General features: G+C 41.8%; 1 protein-coding gene across 2 annotated transcripts; it reads left to right on the forward strand.

Annotated features, from left to right (window-relative positions):
* Window positions 1–2,891: 2,891 nt before the first annotated feature.
* Window positions 2,892–14,010, forward strand: LOC131574406 (cannabinoid receptor 1). Of its 2 annotated transcripts, XM_058828867.1 has the most exons (3): window positions 2,892–2,995; window positions 3,443–3,499; window positions 8,499–14,010. In XM_058828867.1, the coding sequence occupies exon 3, from the start codon at window positions 8,560–8,562 to the stop codon at window positions 9,979–9,981; it is 1,422 nt and encodes a 473-aa protein (XP_058684850.1). In that variant the 5' UTR covers window positions 2,892–2,995; window positions 3,443–3,499; window positions 8,499–8,559; the 3' UTR covers window positions 9,982–14,010. The 2 variants fall into 2 exon arrangements, with proteins under 2 accessions (XP_058684850.1, XP_058684849.1); XM_058828866.1 differs by lacking the exon at window positions 3,443–3,499 and having other exon boundaries at window positions 2,908–2,995.
* Window positions 14,011–18,997: the final 4,987 nt, after the last annotated feature.

An 18,997-nucleotide genomic window follows, 5' to 3' on the forward strand; every position in this document is an offset into this window, starting at 1 on the left:
TGTTGTTCTGCTACTTGGATATCAAATTCTACTGTAATTCTTTCTCACTTCTCTTGCCTCCCTCTCTCCTTTTTTTAAAAAAAGAAGAGCATCTGCATATTTCAAAGACATACACCATTGCCAAGCAATCTGGTGTAGTGGCTTAATATGCTGGCAAATAATTTCACAAGTTATTTGTGTGTGTGAAGGCAGTATATTTGAATATCATTATATTGTGAATGTAACTATGAAGACAGTTATCTGAGCTTATTTAAATCATAGGAATGGCCTAAGCTCCAGAAATAAAAGAATGTTTTTCATTTTTTAATTGGGAGTGCATATTTTTGTCCTTTGCTAATGCTGGTGGCACGGGACATCACAGTTGCCAAAAGCCTTTTTATCTTAGCTTCTGAGCGTTGCCAATACTTGATGGCCTAAAAAAAGAATGCAGGAGAAGCAGACTCTTGAAGACTGAGGTAGAAGGGATGTTGCTTTGCAATGTGTTGCTGGCCTTCTGTGCACTTGTGAACCTCTTTTTCACCTTTGGTGTGTTTTTCCACCATATGGGTCACTCAGTGACTCCATTTGAGCACTTTCTTCCTTTCCACCTTTGATCTCTGTATGCTGTATCATTTTCCTTAAGCAGTTTGATTTTTGTTAATGTCCCTGTGCAAATTTGCTCAGCTAACCTGAGTGTCCCCAGCCTGGTCCCAAGTGTCAGTGCTGTCCTTTTCTCTGACCTTACCAAGAATGGCTTCTCGGAGCCCTTTGCATCTTCTGTTGTCGTTTGAATGCAGATCAGAAGTGGACTTTCAAAAGAGCAAGTCATTGCCTGCGGAGTGAGCAGTGGATCTGTTCTTTCTGTATGGTGAGATCTGAAAAATCCCACTAGCTATATCCTTTAGCTTATGGAGGTGTCTCTGAAGTTCGCACAGCTCAGAAGAGGAGGGAGGTTTTCTCTCGTGAATTTTCTCCTTCACCTGATATGCTTTCCTCCAGCCTATCACAAAGGCAATTCTTCTCTTTCTCTAAAATCTGTATCCCTGCCTCACTGAGGCACTTCCACTTGGGTCTTCCTTTCTTACCTTTCTCCACTTTGCTCCTGTCTCACCTGGAGATGTCTTATTCTTAGTATGGGTTCAGCAGTTATCTTTCCTCTCTCCTACCAATCCTTACCACACCAGTAACTTAACCCACATTACCATTGCTCTCGACATCTTGCTATCTCATGATTTCTTTAATGAAAACTTGTTACAGCCAGTTTGTTGCGGGGGGATGAGAAAGCAGACATACACTCTGTGTGGTTTATGAGAGTTCTCCCTGGAGCCTGATGTTTTTGCTATCTTTCTGTCTCTAAACCTTAAGTCTTTTAATAAAGTTCACTAATATTTTCTGCTGCAACAAATTTGTGACCTTCTGTGTTCTGCTCTGGCCATTGCATGGAAACTGTTTTCTAGGAGTGGTTCTCTCCCTCTCTATCTCTTCTTCCTAAGTGTGGTTTTCCTCCAGTTTGATCCTCTAGACATGACATTCTTCTGGAGACTTTTAGCATTTACCATCCAATGGAGCCTGGTCTTTTTTTCCTGCTCTGTTGTTTCAAAATGACTTCTCTCCCTTAACCTACACGTTGTGTACTAAGCTGCTGTTTCTTCCAGGTACTTCCAGGAGATTGAGTGCTCAACCCCTGTCTCATTTCCACCTGGCTGGGCTTTTCTGTCTCCACTTAACATTTATGTAAATTCTGCTCAGCAATAAGTGCCTTTTCCTTTTGGCATTAGAGAATGGCTGGAAAAGAGGCTGGAGATGACAGGATTTCTGCTGGAATTTTAAAATCCAAGATAAACTCTTTCGTGAAAAAGAAAAAGTTTGAGAGTTCAAAATTAACCAGCTTAATGAGTTCTCTTCCATTTTCTTTAAAATATAAGTCCCATAGCATTGTATCAAACTTTTCACATTACCTGCTCATTCTGCTTTATTGGAGAAGAAGAATAGAGAGTCCTTTTTTGGGAAACAAGTCCCTAAACTGGAGCTGATTTTAAGCAAGCAGCCAGGTCATGGTGGCTTCACTGTTTCCTTTCATCTGAGTCTTTCATACTTCAGCAAGACTCCTCATCCTCTTTCAAAATTCTATCTTTAGATGTAATTAACATAATAGGAAGTAAACTGTGGAAGATTTTAAATCCTACAGTTTTACAGTCGCCACCTCTGCCTTCCGTCCCTTCTTCCAAAAGCTGGGCAGAGCAGGTAGCTCTAGTGTGACCTTGATGGTCCCCTGCCTGGTTTGTAACTTCAATACTTCATCTTGTCTACAGGACAAACAGGAAATGTATGTATAAGGGGTTGTATTTCACAAGCTGAGGAGTTTTGGGTGACCTCAGGGGTTCTAAAGATTTTTCACAGAGATGGGGCAGCTGCCCCTGCTCTTCCTGCTCTGCATCTATGTGGGATGCAGGAGGTGCATCCTTGGTTTGCTTAATTCGGAGGAAGGGCTTCAAGCTAAGCCTCTCATCAGGCATGCACCCTGCCTCTTGGAATATCAGCTAGTGCCATTATTTCCAGATGTTTAGCACTCAGTCCAGCATGGAACAACTCAAGCAGCTTAGAGATGGGCAGCAGGATGTAGAGGTTGACAGCATGCTCACCTGGCTCACAGAGAGCAAAGTTTTGGTCCTTCCCCTGAACCAGAAGGAGCAGGGCTTCAGCCTTGCTTTTGAATCTTTATGATCTTAGACACTTGTATATGCTCTGGCTGTTTGGGACATAAAGTGCAGCCTCCTTTTCTCTGTACCACAAAAGTACCTGTGCTGAAACTGGTACACACATCTTGCCAAATTTGGAGGGAGGAAATAATACTATTCCTTTTAAAAATATTGTCCATCACTGATTAACACCCTGTTTTCCCCCTTGTTTTGTTTTCATTCAGGTTGTCAACTGCTGGATGCTGGGAGGTGTCACATAGGAGCCATTGGCCCACAGATTGGAACAGTCCAGTCCTTATCCTGCTAGTGTGCAAACGGTATGTTAATTAACACAAATAACCATGTAGCTGTGCCTTCTTGCTAATTAAGGTTCAACTTGCTGAAGATATGATCGTGTTACATAAGTACAAAATTTGGTTTATTACTTGCATGCCCTAGTTTAACCCATAGCTGATAGTGCCTTTCTGTATCTGGAAGATAACATCCCTTATTTGCTCCTCTCCTAGCATCTGTGCTCCTTCCCAATCCCTCACACAGAGAAAATTCTGACTGAAATGAGTGCAAGTTTTCCTGAATTAGGAGTGACAGCATATTTACCATTTTTAGCCTAGGAGTAGCACAGTTTTGGAGATGGAGTAGTAAACCAGTAAATAGGATAGGGGTAACATTGCCTTCGCATTCTTCTCAGCATGTGTTTTTTTCCTTGCTTGGTGTTACTGAGTCTGAGAGTGCCATTTCTCAGTCTACACATTTCTTTCTCCAAGGCTTGGAAACCTTGTTCTGTCCTCGAAGCTGTATTGTCCATCACCATATGGGATAAGGTAATTATTAGCCATATAAATTTTCATTTTATAGGACAATTCTAATTCGTAGAGGCCAACAGTTACCATGGTAGAACTCATTTCTCTAACAGTTTTACAGCTGACTGCATGCAAGTGTAAATTACTGCTGTTTCTCCTGTGGGAGTACTTTGTGGACCCAGTTTGGGAGGAGTCCCAGTGTACTGGGCACTGTGCAAACTTATCAGAAGATAATGCCCTTCCCTGAATGACTTAGAACCTTACAAGGTGTAAATAAGGAGAGTGCATATGTATCCAATATATAATGCATATATTTTTATGCATTCAGAAATTGTTTGAATTCTTCCTACTTGTCCTTTAGCCTGTTCTTAATTAACTATGATTATCATAGAAGAAATGTACAGACATGGAGATCAAAATATTTTCTAAAATGGAAGCTAAAAGGGTTTGATTGTGGATTTCCCTTTCTTGTTTTGATTCCTTTCTTGCAGTGTCAACATTTTTGCAGCTATCAGTATCATCATTGTATTGCTCATAATTACTTTCTGAGGAATAGCAGAAATACTCACTCTTTCTATTCAGGCTATTAAAATTGCTTTATCAATCATCCTGGTTTGAAAATTGTAACAAATTCAGCTCTTTTTTTAGACAATGATAAAAACTTTCCAGCTCTCCTTCTATCCTGGAACAGTAGGAGAAGATAGATCATAGCATTTTAGTGAAGTCATGTTCTTGTTCCCCAAGTGAACTGGTCTTGTGGACCAGCAAGAAGTCTGGAGAAGGTATAATTGTTCCTGTTGTCCTTGATGATGAGTAACTAGCCTCTTATGTACTATATATTATTTATTTTACCTGAAGTGTATTTATATTCTGATATCCAAGCATCTTTAAGGGGCTATATGTAACCACACAGTGGAGGGCACTAGTAAGGCTTTCCCCCTCAACTCTTCACTAATTCTTTCACTTTAAAGGCAGAGCCTTAGGAAGTTGTGTCTCCAAACTTTGGGTGATATTTAACACCTCATGTGTTCGATCCCTGGTAAAGTAGGCAGGGAAAGAGGGCCGAAGCAGTTGAGCACAAGTCACTGCAGACAGCTAAGCCGGGAGTTTGTCAAAGCCACTCCATCTAGTGGCAGTCAATTTGCACAGCTGGTCTGGCAGTGCCCATCAACAGCTGCTGGATGATGGGATAAAGGTCTAAAATGGTGCTCAGTTATGACTGTTCTGGTCTGGTCTTCAAGATAAAAGATCTGAAGTTTTTCTCTGTTGTTTAATTCTTATCCGCGGTCATAATTCAGTATTTGCTGTGAATTGCTGCATGCAGTTGTGGAAATACATCAAAATTTTTGAGTGCCAATGTTGATGCAGCCTCTCCTTCATATTTAATTCATGTTTCAGTCTTTTAAAAGCTGTTTTAAAATGAGTGAGGTAGTAGAGCTCATTTATGGAAGGAATGAAGCTAAGAGCTTTGAAAACTCAAAGAAGTTGGAAGAGTGAGTTCTAGCAGGGCAGGAGAGTTGGCAGAGTAGGGAGGCTCTCCCTTACTGCCACTCTGCCCATGAGGGAAGCTTTCTGCAGCACACAGCTGTCACTCCAGCCCCATGGAGAGAGGATGAACGTGTGCGGGGGACACTTCTCTGCGGAAGCTCTGAGAAGCCAGAGGGGCTCCTGGCGTATTTTACGTGGAGATGGTCGTGGGTCTTGGGCAGGATGGGTTTGGATTGTGTTGAAGCCAGCTGTGAAGAGCAGTGTGGCTGGATGGAATGGGGTGTCTGTTTCCAGGGGCACTGCCTGCTCAGCACTCCAGATTTGGACAGAAATGCTCAGAGCCAAAATATGTGTGGCACTGGCATGTGCACCTGACTATATGAAAAGAACAAGACCATTGCTTCTGCCATGTCTTTTCTTTCTATGTCAAATTGTGTAGTAATTGTGATATCTGTGTACCCTGTGATATCTGCAGGGCCAAAGGTCCAGTTTTGTTTTCACCAGACCGCTATGGAAAACCTCGCTGATATCTTCAGTGCATTTTAGTAGTGAGCTTATATTGGGATAAGCTAGTATCTAAATTAAAATAAATGAATTTTCTGTAAAGTGTAATTCCAGATCAGGCAAGTGGTTGTTTTACTGCAACTTTAATAAAAATCAACTGCAGCTTGAATAGGTGCATGCACACATACTGCTAGAAATTTCCAATTAGGATATTCCCAGCAGCAAACAAAACCAAAATTAATGTTAGCAGCATCCCCCAAAGCCTAAACTACACTCTAATGAACTCCCAAGTACTCTCAAAGAAAACTCTCTTTGCAGAGACAATAAGGTAAAAATTACTGTAATAATCTCAATGTAAAAATACAGAAGGAAAAAAAGTCATTAACATTCAAAGTCACATTTGCCTCTCCTGATCCCGTTAACCGTGTTGTTAGCATAGCATATGCATGTGTAGTGATATTGTCACATAACTCACTGCCACCTTCAAAAGAGCACACAAGAATTCGTGTTCTTTCATTTGTATTTCAAATAAAGGTAGGGGTTGCATGGCACCTAATTCTGAGGAAGTCTGTACTTGACATGGCTCCAGCAGGGACCAGCTACCTCATAACGATTTGTTTGTCTGTCTAGCAGAAGTGCTCAGTTGAATACAATTTATGAAGCTTTCCTCAGACATAATCTTCTCGACATGGGGCTGTGGCTTTACTCATTAAAATGGTTCTCTTTCTTCTGTCAAAAATAAGCTTGAATAGCAGAGGATACCACAGCAATCTTTACATATTTATAGAACTACTTTTTTTATTTAATATTTTTGGTAGTTTTCAAATTTATAACACATTCTTCACTTCTGGTTTTAAAATGGTGTTACAATGCCAAGCATAAAGTTACCAGACTTCACCTAAAGAATATTTTTCAGCAGAGTCATCTTTTCAGTATGTAACATCTGCAAATTCTCTGGGAATAGCTATAAAACAGAAATGTACCTTCCATATTAGATGATTGCTGTTGATTTTTAATGTATGCTTCTGTGACATTTCCCTCCTTCGCTGCTCACGCCCTCAGAATTAAATTCCTTAATACTGTCTGTCTGTCTAATAATTGTTATTTGCTGAGCAAACTGTGTCTGCAAAAGCTGACTCAGCCAGTATATGTTGTGTGTTGCAACTGTCCCAGTAAGGGTTGTTTGTACTCATACTTTTTTGCAGCATTGGAATTGCAGTGTCTTCTGAAGGTCTAAGTTCATATATTCCCTTTAATACTCTATGTCCAGGCCTGCTTTATAAAAGGCAAAACTTTAAAGAGCCATGGAAAAAGTCTTGAGTGTTCACATGCTATAAGGGCAGTATAAATATATCATCAGCCAAGTGATCTCTGCTTCTTTGGAAATGCTCATGGTTTCCCATATTTTTAAGTACTGCTATTGTTGTAGAGGGGCTTTCTTTTCTTCCTTCCTACATAGTTTTCATGGGAAAAGAGAACACTGGTACCTACTGTGCATGACTTCTCTTTAGGAGTTGGGGTGATCAGTACTCTGATTTTGGCAGATAAACTCATGTAGCTTTTCTGACCATTTATTGTCAGTTGTGTAAAGTGAACAGGTTAAGTCAGCACAAGCCTATGTACTGGCATCTAGGATTTCGTGAGTGCAACAATTTCCTCCATACTAAAAGCAAGAAGAAGCTTGGTTTGCTCCTGTTGCTGATTAGTCATTGAGATGTCCCATACCAGATGCAGAATATTTGTAGCACACAAGAGGAGTGATTCTGGCTCTTATTTGTATTCAGACCACTCTCATCCTTTGAGGTGGTGGAAGGGGGCCCTAAAGCAGGTGTTCAATCCATATTCAAGGCATTTTCTATTGGCAAATTAATATAAAGGAGTACAGCATAACAAGAGCTGTAGGACTTGTCTTACGTGTCGATGCATGCTCAGGTGCTGAAGGGGGGTCCTCTCCCAAGGGAACCCTGACCAAGAGTTGTTCCCCACAACTAGTCACCATACATGAGCAAAGACTGTACTTGACAGATCTCAGAGACCACTGGCTACTTGGGGTCCTTCTGCTGGGTCCCCCCAGTTTTGAAGGGGACAGAATGTTTTGAGGGTGTCCCCAGGGGTACAAGTTATATTACAATGCTTCTCACAGAAGCAGTGGCTCCTGATCCCTTTTGCCTGGAATTTTAGCCACTGCATAAACTTAGTGCCATGTTTATCTAGGCAAACTTGAACTGGCTGAGGCTTCTGGTGTGTACAGAGCAGATCACTGATTCTCTCACTGACTTAACAGGGCTGGTCATCTTTTCCTGAAACTGTGAACAGAGCTGGGTAACCCACCTCCCTCATATTGCTCAAACGTTCCAGTACCTTAGTTTGCTTAGCAGAAGAAGGAATAGAGCAATCTCTATGTATTGAGTGTAATGAAGCTATATATTTATTGATCAAATACCTTGTTAAAAAATTTTAGTAGCAAATTCAGTATGTTAATAGACCTCAGATTGCTATAGCAGGATAATAAAAATAAATAGGCATACTGCGTGAACTGTGAAATTTGGAGTGCATGGCTCTGTCCTCATTGCCTCTGTTGCAAATTTTTCAAAACCCTCAGTGCCTTTTGAAAGAAAAACAATGGAGGTGGTGACTCAGTTTAGTGCTGCCCCTGCAGTGACACTTGGTATTATCTAAATGAAGCAAGGAATATTGGTCTGCAAGGTACTTTGCAATCAGAAGCTGAGAAAAATATCTTTCTGGTGAAGCAGCTCAGAAAGTTTTGATGAAAAATGAAAATTGTTTTCCTGTGAAACACTCAATTCCCCATGCCTCTGTTTTTCACATCACTTCTTAGTGTAATTCAGTTTTAGTGAAATCCAGGTGATTTCTTTCTAAGTGCTCAACCCACCCTGATTTCCCACAGTGGCAAAGCTAGACCTGCCCTGAATACCAAAGAAGGGTTGATTTTCTTTGACACAGTTCAGCTAAGCTGTCCGTGGAGTTTGTCTCCCTGTTAATGAAGTCTGATCTCTTCCCCATATAGGATTTCCTCCGATGTGTTTTTTCATCCCCCAAGTATCTCTGAAACCAACAAGTCTGGGGTTATGAAGTCAATTCTAGATGGCCTCGCAGATACAACTTTCCGAACAATCACGACAGATCTCCTTTACGTGGGCTCCAACGATATCCAGTACGAAGACATGAAAGGCGACATGGCATCCAAGCTGGGGTACTACCCCCAGAAGTTCCCTCTTTCTTCCTTCAGGGGTGATCCTTTCCAAGAAAAAATGACTGGAGGAGATGATTCCCTGTTGAGCATTATTCCCTCAGAGCAGGTGAACATCACAGAGTTTTACAACAAGTCCCTGTCCACTTTTAAGGATAATGAGGAGAATATACAGTGCGGGGAGAACTTTATGGATATGGAGTGTTTCATGATCCTGAACCCCAGCCAGCAGCTGGCCATCGCCGTGCTGTCGCTCACCCTGGGCACCTTCACAGTCCTAGAGAACCTCCTCGTCCTGTGTGTCATCCTCCACTCCCGAAGCCTCCGGTGTAGACCCTCCTACCATTTCATCGGCAGCCTGGCTGTGGCCGACCTCCTGGGCAGCGTGATTTTTGTCTACAGTTTTGTGGATTTCCATGTTTTCCACCGGAAGGATAGCCCCAACGTCTTCTTGTTCAAACTGGGTGGAGTTACAGCCTCCTTCACCGCCTCTGTAGGTAGCCTTTTCCTCACGGCAATAGACCGGTACATCTCTATACACAGGCCGCTAGCGTATAAAAGGATTGTTACCCGACCAAAGGCTGTCGTAGCATTTTGTGTGATGTGGACCATCGCCATCGTAATAGCCGTTCTTCCTCTGCTCGGCTGGAACTGCAAAAAGCTCAATTCTGTTTGTTCGGACATATTCCCCCTCATCGATGAGACGTACCTGATGTTCTGGATCGGGGTCACCAGCGTCCTCTTGTTGTTCATTGTCTATGCCTACATGTACATTCTGTGGAAGGCTCACAGCCACGCTGTTCGCATGTTGCAGCGAGGCACGCAGAAAAGCATAATCATTCAGTCGACGGAGGATGGTAAGGTACAGATCACTAGGCCCGATCAAACTCGTATGGACATCAGGTTAGCCAAAACCTTGGTCCTTATCCTAGTTGTTTTAATCATATGCTGGGGCCCTCTCCTCGCCATCATGGTGTACGATGTCTTTGGGAAAATGAACAAGCTGATCAAGACTATCTTTGCCTTCTGTAGCATGCTCTGTTTGCTGAATTCAACAGTGAATCCCATCATCTACGCTCTGAGGAGCAAGGACTTGCGACATGCCTTCCGCAGCATGTTTCCCACCTGCGAAGGGACCGCGCAGCCCCTGGATAACAGCATGGAGTCTGACTGCCAGCACAAACACGCCAACAACGCGGGGAACGTGCACAGGGCTGCCGAGAGCTGCATTAAGAGCACAGTTAAGATTGCCAAAGTTACCATGTCTGTCTCCACAGACACAACTGCTGAAGCGTTGTAAGTCAGAGACTTCTCAGCGTTGTGAGAAAAGAAATTTAAGTTAAAAAAAAAATAAAAATTTTAAAAAATCAACAACAGAGAAAAACCAAACCCATGGCTTAACGTGTTTGTACCCTTCTGTAATATTTTTTGGTTTGTCATTGTAAGCTGAGCAATGATTGTGTTAAGAGCATTACCGTCAGCCAGTTCTTCAGGTTTTACAATTAGGGATTCTAGCTAAATTTTCACAAGTTTTTCTCAAAAGGTGTTTACTGAATAATAATGTTTCCTGAAAGAGCACAGAGAAAATGCCAGATTAGCAATCATTCCTTTGGGGGTGTGAAGAATTGTGAAACCTAATTGAAAAATAACACATCCTAAACCAATATCATCAGATAAGAAAAAACGCCTTGTAATCATGCTGTTCATTTCAATGTGAAATGTATTTCATGTCTGTAAGTAATAGGAGTTTCTGATCTTTTCCAAAAGCAGTGCTGAGTTTAGAGGTTTTGTAAAATGTGTCGTGTCCTGTGAATTGTGTGCTGTTTTATTATGTGTTATTGATATTTGTCTGATTAAAAAAAGTGATAAGGTAGAATTCCGTGGAAATAACGTGAAACGTGATATGTAAACCCCATTGAAAACACTTACTGTATTTGAAGAATTCCTATGAGATATTTTGGAAATTTTACACTTTTAGTGGTCTTCTGTGGACTTAGAAGAGAGGCTTTGTGTTCTTCTACTAAAATTATTTCCCCACTACCTTTTACTTTCACATGCATATGAGACAAACAGCAACAGAGGAATAGAGGAGGAATGTGAGAAAGGAATGCACTGGTTCAGACTTTTAAATACCACTGCGTTTATACAGAAGGATGTTTCTGGTTGCACAGACTACTGCCCTGCTCTTGGGCGTTGCGTGAATACGAACACTGAAAAGCAAGGGTCCTGGATTTTGGCTCCTTTAGTGGGCATCTGGTTTTAAGCCATGTGCTGGTTTTGGACCACTGAAGACAGCATGTGTCAGACTCAATGTGCGATGTTATCACTGTGCAGTCGACGTATACTTGAAGTGTGTCACATTCCTGTATCCCAGGTCTAAGCAGATTCAGAGCCTGAGATGCCAAACTCTCGTCTTCACTAAAAGAGGAGGAAATATTGTCAGACATTTTCTTATTTTGTGAGTGTGTATATAAATAAATATCTCCGTGTGTGTAAGTGTGTGTGTGTGTGTGTATGTGTGTGTGTGTAAGTATACTAACCGGTGTGAGTCATGGTAGCATAGCTAAGATAGGACACTATGACCAAATGTAACTGTATTTCTTGTTGCACGCTTTGCACACGAATTCTGTTTCTAAAATTGAGTTCTTCCAATTGATTACTGGTGAAAGTACCGTATTAAGAACATCTCAATCCACACTGAGATGTGTATCCATGTGCTAGAGGAAGCAACCTTTCAGTTGCACTTGAGAATAAAGGGAAATGAGAGGCAGAGAGCATGGAATGAGCCCACACTGACATGCTGTGGCTGTTGATGGTGTTCCTGAAGGCTGAGAAAGCCAGGAATAAATGGTAGTTTGTTTCAAGGCTGCGAATATTCAAATCTGATAGCTTGCAATGAGGTGCATCTCTCTGAAACCACTGACAAGGTTTGACATCACCAGGAAGAAGTTACTGAAGGAAAATAGTGACTGTTCCATGTTGGGACAGTTTCTGCAGCCCGGGACTGTCACAAGGAACATGCTACCAGATAGTCTTTGAGGCATGGATATTCTGTGATTCTGTTCTGAGTCATAAGGTCTGGGATCCTCTTCTCTGCTGCCTTGCTTTTTCAGACCGTTTCCTCATCCTTCTGGCTGATTTCTGCCAAAATAGTTGAAAATGCAGCTTTAGTCATTTACCTGCTTGGCACTTGCTGCAATAGGGGTGACTTTCTCCATGGCACAGGGCGAGTAGAGCCAAATCCATACTGCCCTGCCCCTCATCCTTGTGCTTAGGTAGGGAGAGAGAGGGGGCGAGAGCCCTGGCTCTCTGGCTCCCTTCGTGCAGGCCAGAGCAGCCAGCTAAGCGAACACCGAGCCCCTTTCAGCCCGTGGCTCTGTGCAAGGGGCTCCAAGTTTAGGCTTGATGAGGGGTGGCATGTTTTAAGATAAGATTAGACCAGGTGAGGTGCTGAGCGACAGCTGGAAGAGACGGGGGTACTTTGCTCCTCCACCCACCTCCCCTGCAGCTTACCTGTGTGATGGGAGGGCACCACGCTCTTGAGGGGCCCACTGCAGTCAGCCAAAACCAGTGGATTGCAGAGAATTCCCATTGGATGTCGTCCTCCTGAAAGATCTTGTGTCTAGGTCTAGTCCATCCTAAAGCAGTCCTCGTGGAGGAGTGGGGGAAAGCCCATTTGAATTGTTAAGGGTATTTTAAGAGCCATTTTTGAAACTGTCTTCTTGTGAATTAAATGCAAACTTGTGGAATTTTGTTGTGCATTCAAGTTCTAAATTTTACGATAAATCATGGGACAATGGGGCTGTCTTGGCACTTAACTTGGTGCTTACTGATATAATAAGAAATAGCATCCTGTGAAATGTTATCGTCGATCATCAGTATCTTCATTTGCATAATGAGTTTTTCTAAAGCTCTGGGAACTGCATCGGTTCACTTAGAACCATTTATTAAAGAGTTGGCAACAATTTCCTTACATGTTGCACACTAAGTAGAGCTACTCTTTCATTAGAAAAATCTGCTGTCGTTCCAAGATAAGCTGTACTTACACTTCAGCTTTAGGTATTCCTAATTTGCAGTTGGCTACCTTCACTTAGTGATAGCACAGCCAAACGATACTGTGTTCCACAGCCACCACACACCATCATCATCACCACTATCATCATCATCACCACCATCATCATCATTGCTAGTTGCAGTTACGTGTGTATGTACCAACTCCAAGTGTCATGTATCTACCGAGAAGACCATCTGTGTCACACGTGTGCAGAGTTAGATTCTCGACAGTCTAATTGTATATTTGTATGATATAATCTCCTCAGTGCTGTGCAATCACTACCCACATCTTGCACTGGCCTTTTGATGACAATTTTAGTGTGTCTATTGTGAGATAGACAGCGCGTTCTACCTGCTGTTATTTGGCTGAATGTATGTAAATAAGTGAAAAAAAAAAAAAAAAAAAAAGAAAAAAGTCATCTGTACAACCAGTGGCCTAAAAAGTCTGTAATTGTGGACTAGGAAAATTGTTGAAGTTGCTGTGACATCTCAAATACTACCTTTGAATAAACTGTGTACAGGGTCTCTTGGGATGCTGTTTCACAGTGAAAGGAAAATTTTTCCTTGTGATAATATGAGGTAAAGAAATCGGATTACCTGAGGTTTTTATTTCCAGTGTTTCAAAGTGGAGAACATAACTCTTTATTGTCTGTAAATCTAACATTATTACTTCCTCTTAGAAGAATATTGTATCATTAGATGTTTGTTTGAGCTGGTAACATTCTTGCAACTGTTGCAAAATTTTTCATTAGCAACCTGTATAATAGTTTGTACACAAGTACTGTTCAGATTGTCATGAAAAGTAGCTTTGACCATTTACTTACCAGTAGCAGAATAGTATTTCTGTAAGATTTCCAGTGTATTCCTACCATATCATATTTTATTTCTATAATGTAATTAAACTGTTATTTATTCAAGGAGAAAAAGTATTCCTCTGCTTTTTTGTTTTCCAAATTTTGAGATAACTGAGGAAGCCATGTGATGATGCTGCCTCAGCCCACGATCTGGTGCTCTACGTTTTGTTTATAAGTTTGTCTGTCAGATTCTGAAACAACTGCTTAAACAACTTGACAACAGGTTGTCAAGCTTTGTGGGTTTTAATTGTACGTTGATATGTTTGAAGGAGGAGGTAGATCATATATTTTATATTTGTGTATCCAGTACTATGGAGACGAGAGAAATGACAGTTAAAACTGCATCTCCTGTTTCATTATGTAGGCAATTTCCCCTTTCCTCCGTATTAGCCAAATGCAATAAATTCCTTTTGCCTTCCTCAGATGCACGTTAGCTCAAAGATGTGACATTAAGACAAACTCATATAGTTCAGAAAAACAAAACACAAAAGAACAGAAGAGTGGAATACAAATTAAAACAGTGCAGCCAGCAGCAGTGACAACCTAAATTAGTTATTGGGGGTTGTAAATGTAATCAGGGATGTGAGACAAACAGTCTAGTTTTGGCCAGTGCCAGTTGGGACAGAGTTGATGGGTGTAGGGAGTGGATGATGAAGTGGTCCAGAAGGGATTCATCGAAGCTGTGCGGAGAGAGCAGGCTCAGCCGTGCCACTGCCTATGAATCACATTAAAGTGCTCCCACTGCTGCTCATCCACATAAGGAAGGAAGGGTAGAAAAAGCCCGCTAAATGCTGTAGAAAGGTCCCTGCCTATTTCAGAGGATCAGTTTTCCATATGACTTAATCTCAGATTCATGTTACTTGGGCAATTTTCCTTCTTCACATCTGTGGTTTGAAAACATCCTTAGGGGATAAAGTGAGCATGTCACAGAATCATGGAATTATTTAGGCTGGAAAAGACCTCTAGGATCATCAAGTCCAAACATGAACCTCACACTGCCAAGGCTTGGGATCATGGTTGTGTCACAATATTTTTACTTTTAAAAATTGGGTCACCGGTGAATTGGGAAAGTCTTGGCAAAGCAAAAGCAACTAGAAATAAAAGATTAGCTCTTACTCTAATCTATAGCTGCATACTACGTTCAAATCAAATCTGAATACTACTGCTAAAAGCTGTCACTTTCAAAGCAGCCAGGAGACAATTCCCTCTGTATTTCCATGGTCATTGGAAAACAAGGGTTATGCTGCCACAAACCAACAGCGCCTCTTGACAGTAACATCTCGCTGTATTTTTAAGTCTGTTCTGAACAGCACGAGAGGAAATAATGACAACTTTCCAAGCAACTGCTTTCCCACACTAGCTTAGGAAACACACAGGCAAAAAGTGCCATCCTAGTTTCAGCCATTAGCATCTCCTATTGTCTCTGCTTTTCTGACAGCTGTTTTAACAAGTCACAATATCATCGTGCACACACATCACCAATAAAACATCTTCAGTTTGTTTGGTTTATTGGGTTAGGGTTTTTTAGTGTTTTGTCTTCAATGAAAATCCAGCTTTGGCTTGTTGTAAAATTAAATCATCATATCAGGGAACAATTTATAATAGAAGAGCAAAAATACTTTTTTTCTGTGTTTAAGAAAGTATAGGGTGGAGAGTATATCTAACTGTTTAGAATATATGTCTTCCTACATTCTGTTTTTTTCCATTGGTCTTTTAAGGTAATCAATATAAAGAATTTTCTTTAAATAGCAGCACAAAATATGAAGCACAATTGCCTTTAACAGAACTCCTTTAAGATGAGCAGCCATCTAATACTGATCTTTGAAGTTCAGTTAGGAGAAAAAGTGATAATAAACCCAAGGTAATCTTAATGATGAGGTATGACATGTCCTGGTATTGCTTTCCAATAAATCATCTTTTGTATTTAGAGCAGCAGTCACTTTAATGCTAAAGCATTTTAGGGTATTGAATCCTGTCTCCATAAAGTCCCTCAGAATTTTTATTGACTTCAGCAGAAATTGTATCTTACCCCAGGTTTTTGGGCTATCAGTGTGCATTTGGAAAGTGCAATTGTATACTCCAGTGTATCTGCATTTTCACTGACATTAAAACAAAGATGGCACAGAATAGATAACAGCTTCTATATTCATTGGAGTTTTTTACCTCCAATAAAATCTATTTTGAATTTTGGTGGGTCAATGCAGAATCGTAAAGTCTGGCAGGAGTTCAATGGACTTGTCATGTGAGTGAAGGAATTTATTTACCCATATGTGTGCAGATTGGGTGGAGAACATCATGAACAAAGCTGCTCTCAGTAATGCTGACAGAGTTGCTTCCTGGCTGCTTGTGCTGGTACTGTTTTGATGCTGCTTTTCTTCTCACATATGTATATGCATGGTGAAAACACTCATTGAAAATCTTTCCCCAAAATAAAGTAGTATCTCTACCTATTTTTTTTTGTTTTATTTTAAAGATATTAATAATATTTTTTTAAATTATTATGGGAAGCAATGTCACAACCACTGTTTCCATGAAAGGGAAGCCTCTCCTGGCATTTGCAGCTGTATCTGGATGGACTGAGTCCCAGCGTTGTTACATGAACAATTTCTCCTTTTTCCCCGTGGAACTCACTGAAAGTCCTCCCAGGGCTCAGCACAGCAGGGATACTCCACTTTCCATCTAGCTGAAGAGAGGGATAAGGAAAGGGAGCTGGAAACTCCCTGGTCCTTGTTTGCGCCAGGCTGTTCCCGGAGCTGCTGTGTGCGTAATGCCGTGAGAGTCTCTGGGGACTCCTCCACGCTGTCTGTTCCCTCCAGAAAGGTGGTTGCTGTGACCTGGCTGACAGCTGAAAACACATCAACAGGGGTGAAGAATAATCTTCTCTGGTTGAAACTCTGAAGAGAAAGGATTTAAGACTTTGCAGTGTAATGAATCAGAGATGGGGATCTGCTGTGTGTCATTTCTTAGTTACAGAACAAGGATTAAGGGTATCATTTTAATAGAGGAATATGGGAAGTTAAAGAGGCTATGGATCCATCCAGTAAACACTCCTCCCAAGCCTTCAGAAGGGTAGTAATAAATCCTGTAAGACCTTTTCATCAGCTGCCTGGGGAAAAAAATACAATCATTGTCTCTGCAATGCTTAACGTGTAAAATAATTCAAAGCCATTTTAAAATTATACACCTACCTGCTACCAATGCAGCCTGAGTAGGCAAAATTAGTAACAGGCATGCTCAGTAAACCCAAAGTTTAAAGCTTTAGCTAGAATGCTAATGTCTAAATTGAGTAATACTATCAGTCATGAAAACTACAGCTATCTGCCTCCTTATCTTTTCCTATTTATTTCTCAAGGCATCAGGGGTTTTATTTATTCTTATTATAGCACTTGCAAAACTCAATAGCTCTGGCAGAAGGAGAAACAATCTCTCTGCATGTGGCCACTGGTGTTGCTGAACTGCCTGCTGCAGCATGTTCAGGGCATCCAGGGAATGTGAAATGCTGATCTGGACAAGGAGGCAAAGAGAGGATGTGCTACTTCATAGCTAGCCTAGGAGCTGATTAAAAAAGAGCAAAGTCTTCTGGGCTGCAGCTCCTTAGAGTTGGGAGATGCTGGGTGGACACTGTCACAGGGGGAGGAAAGCTCTATATCCAAAGTCCTGCTTTTCTCCCTCTGTGGCAGCAGTTGCTGGGCTCCTTGGCAGGGAGCCCAGCGAAAAATTTCTGTAGCCCAGGGTTAGTGCCCATGGCAAGACACTTGGAAAGGGACTTGGCTGCTTCCTGCCTGTGCTGAGGGTGAATTGTGCCTTGCTTGAATGTTGGACTTCAGACCTCAAGTTGGTGTTTAAGAAAAGCTTCCACTTTCACCTTTGGAGTTCCTCACTCAGGATCCTGAAGCTGACCGAAATGTGGATATGTGCATACAATAAAAAAACTACACATCTACTGTTCTTAACAGAAAGATTACAGTAAGAATAGCTTAACAGCAAAATGTCATTAAGGACTCAAAGAAGGCCACATTGTCCACCAGTAAAGTAGTCATTTAGCCCAAATACTTTTCTATGCAAGTGATATGTGCAGGTAAACAATTCATCTCATCTTCCCCTGGGAAAGCTAAGAATCTACTTTAGCTGAGTTGAGGGCTGAGTTGTCTCACTCAATGCCAATGCAAGTGGTTGCAGCTGGTGCTGAAAGGAAAATACAGGGACCAACAGCTGACCTCCTAAAGAGATATATAAGCTGTTGAGAGAACTGTTGGGTTCTCTCATCCAAAACATTTAGCCCTGATTTGAAGTGAGTGTCCATCATTTCAGTTATTTTAAAACTCATTCAAAATAACACTGGCCACTGCAGATGCTGTTTTATTGTTGCAGACATGATGAAGCTACTGGCTGTCATAAGGAAGGACAGAGGGGCATTGAAACTCAGTGCTGGTCTGTGCACATGCTTTAGCTCTTTGCCCTTTCTTGGTGATTACACAAGGTTTTTAAATAGTTATTTGAGATCTAATCTTAGCTGCTGTGTCAGTTGGCCCCTGGCGAGGCTTAAACCCCTCTGCTGACCAGGAAAGTGTAGACTGCAATCTCAAAAAAGAATATGTCACTTGCCTTCTAGAGAGCAGTGTGGAGGTGGGAATGAATAGGAAAGTGTTTTTCCCAGAAAAGTGAACAATGGCAAGGCATGAGAACATGGGCTGATGTACATTTTCTGTGGTCCCATGCCCTCTGGCAGTTTGTTCTTTCTCTCTATGCTGCCACCTCCACAGTGCCAGCACAAGTGCTTGCATGCCTGCCTGGTGAGTCAGATCCAGCTGAACCAATCCAGCTAAAAAAATAATAATTTTTTATTTTTTTTCTGTTTTGGACATACTATGCCTGGCAAATCATGTCCAGACTACATGACCTGGGTTTCAGAGCTGGAAACTGGAGCAGAATTTGTCATGCAGGTAACTCAACAGCTCCATCAAACCTGGTTTCTGCTGTACCAAGCCTGCAGTGGGACTTTCAGGTTCTTGTTTTTCATTGTCGGAATAATCTAAAAGTGTTCTGCATTTCCAAACAGGAGCTCCGAGGGAAACTTGTGTTTCAGAGCCCATTGGAGCACCAAAACTGTAGGGACTGCGTCTGTGTCCTTGACAGGCAAAGTTCCCACCAAAGGAATGGGCAGAACAGGCAAGTCCAGCTCCCAGCCACATGGCTGATGGGCTCTGGCTGATGATGCTCTGGGCATGGGCTGGTGAATGCCTTTTCACACTGGAACACAATGTCCCAGGGCAGCCAGGGTGAGGAAGGTGGTGCTGCAGTAGCCCTTGGGTCACAGGGTGAGCACCACTTGGCACAAATGGCCACCACTTCTGGGGCAAACTCCTCTTGCTGCCTGCTCCAGGGGGTCCCTCTGTGCGCTGCTGTATC

The sequence above is a fragment of the Poecile atricapillus genome, unplaced genomic scaffold (genome assembly GCF_030490865.1).
Source record: "Poecile atricapillus isolate bPoeAtr1 unplaced genomic scaffold, bPoeAtr1.hap1 scaffold_299, whole genome shotgun sequence".
NCBI lineage: Eukaryota > Metazoa > Chordata > Aves > Passeriformes > Paridae > Poecile > Poecile atricapillus.

Excerpts from the sequence above, each read along its gene's own strand:
- LOC131574406 (XM_058828867.1), top strand. The coding sequence starts at position 8,560 with ATGAAGTCAATTCTAGATGGCCTCGCAGATACAACTTTCCGAACAATC.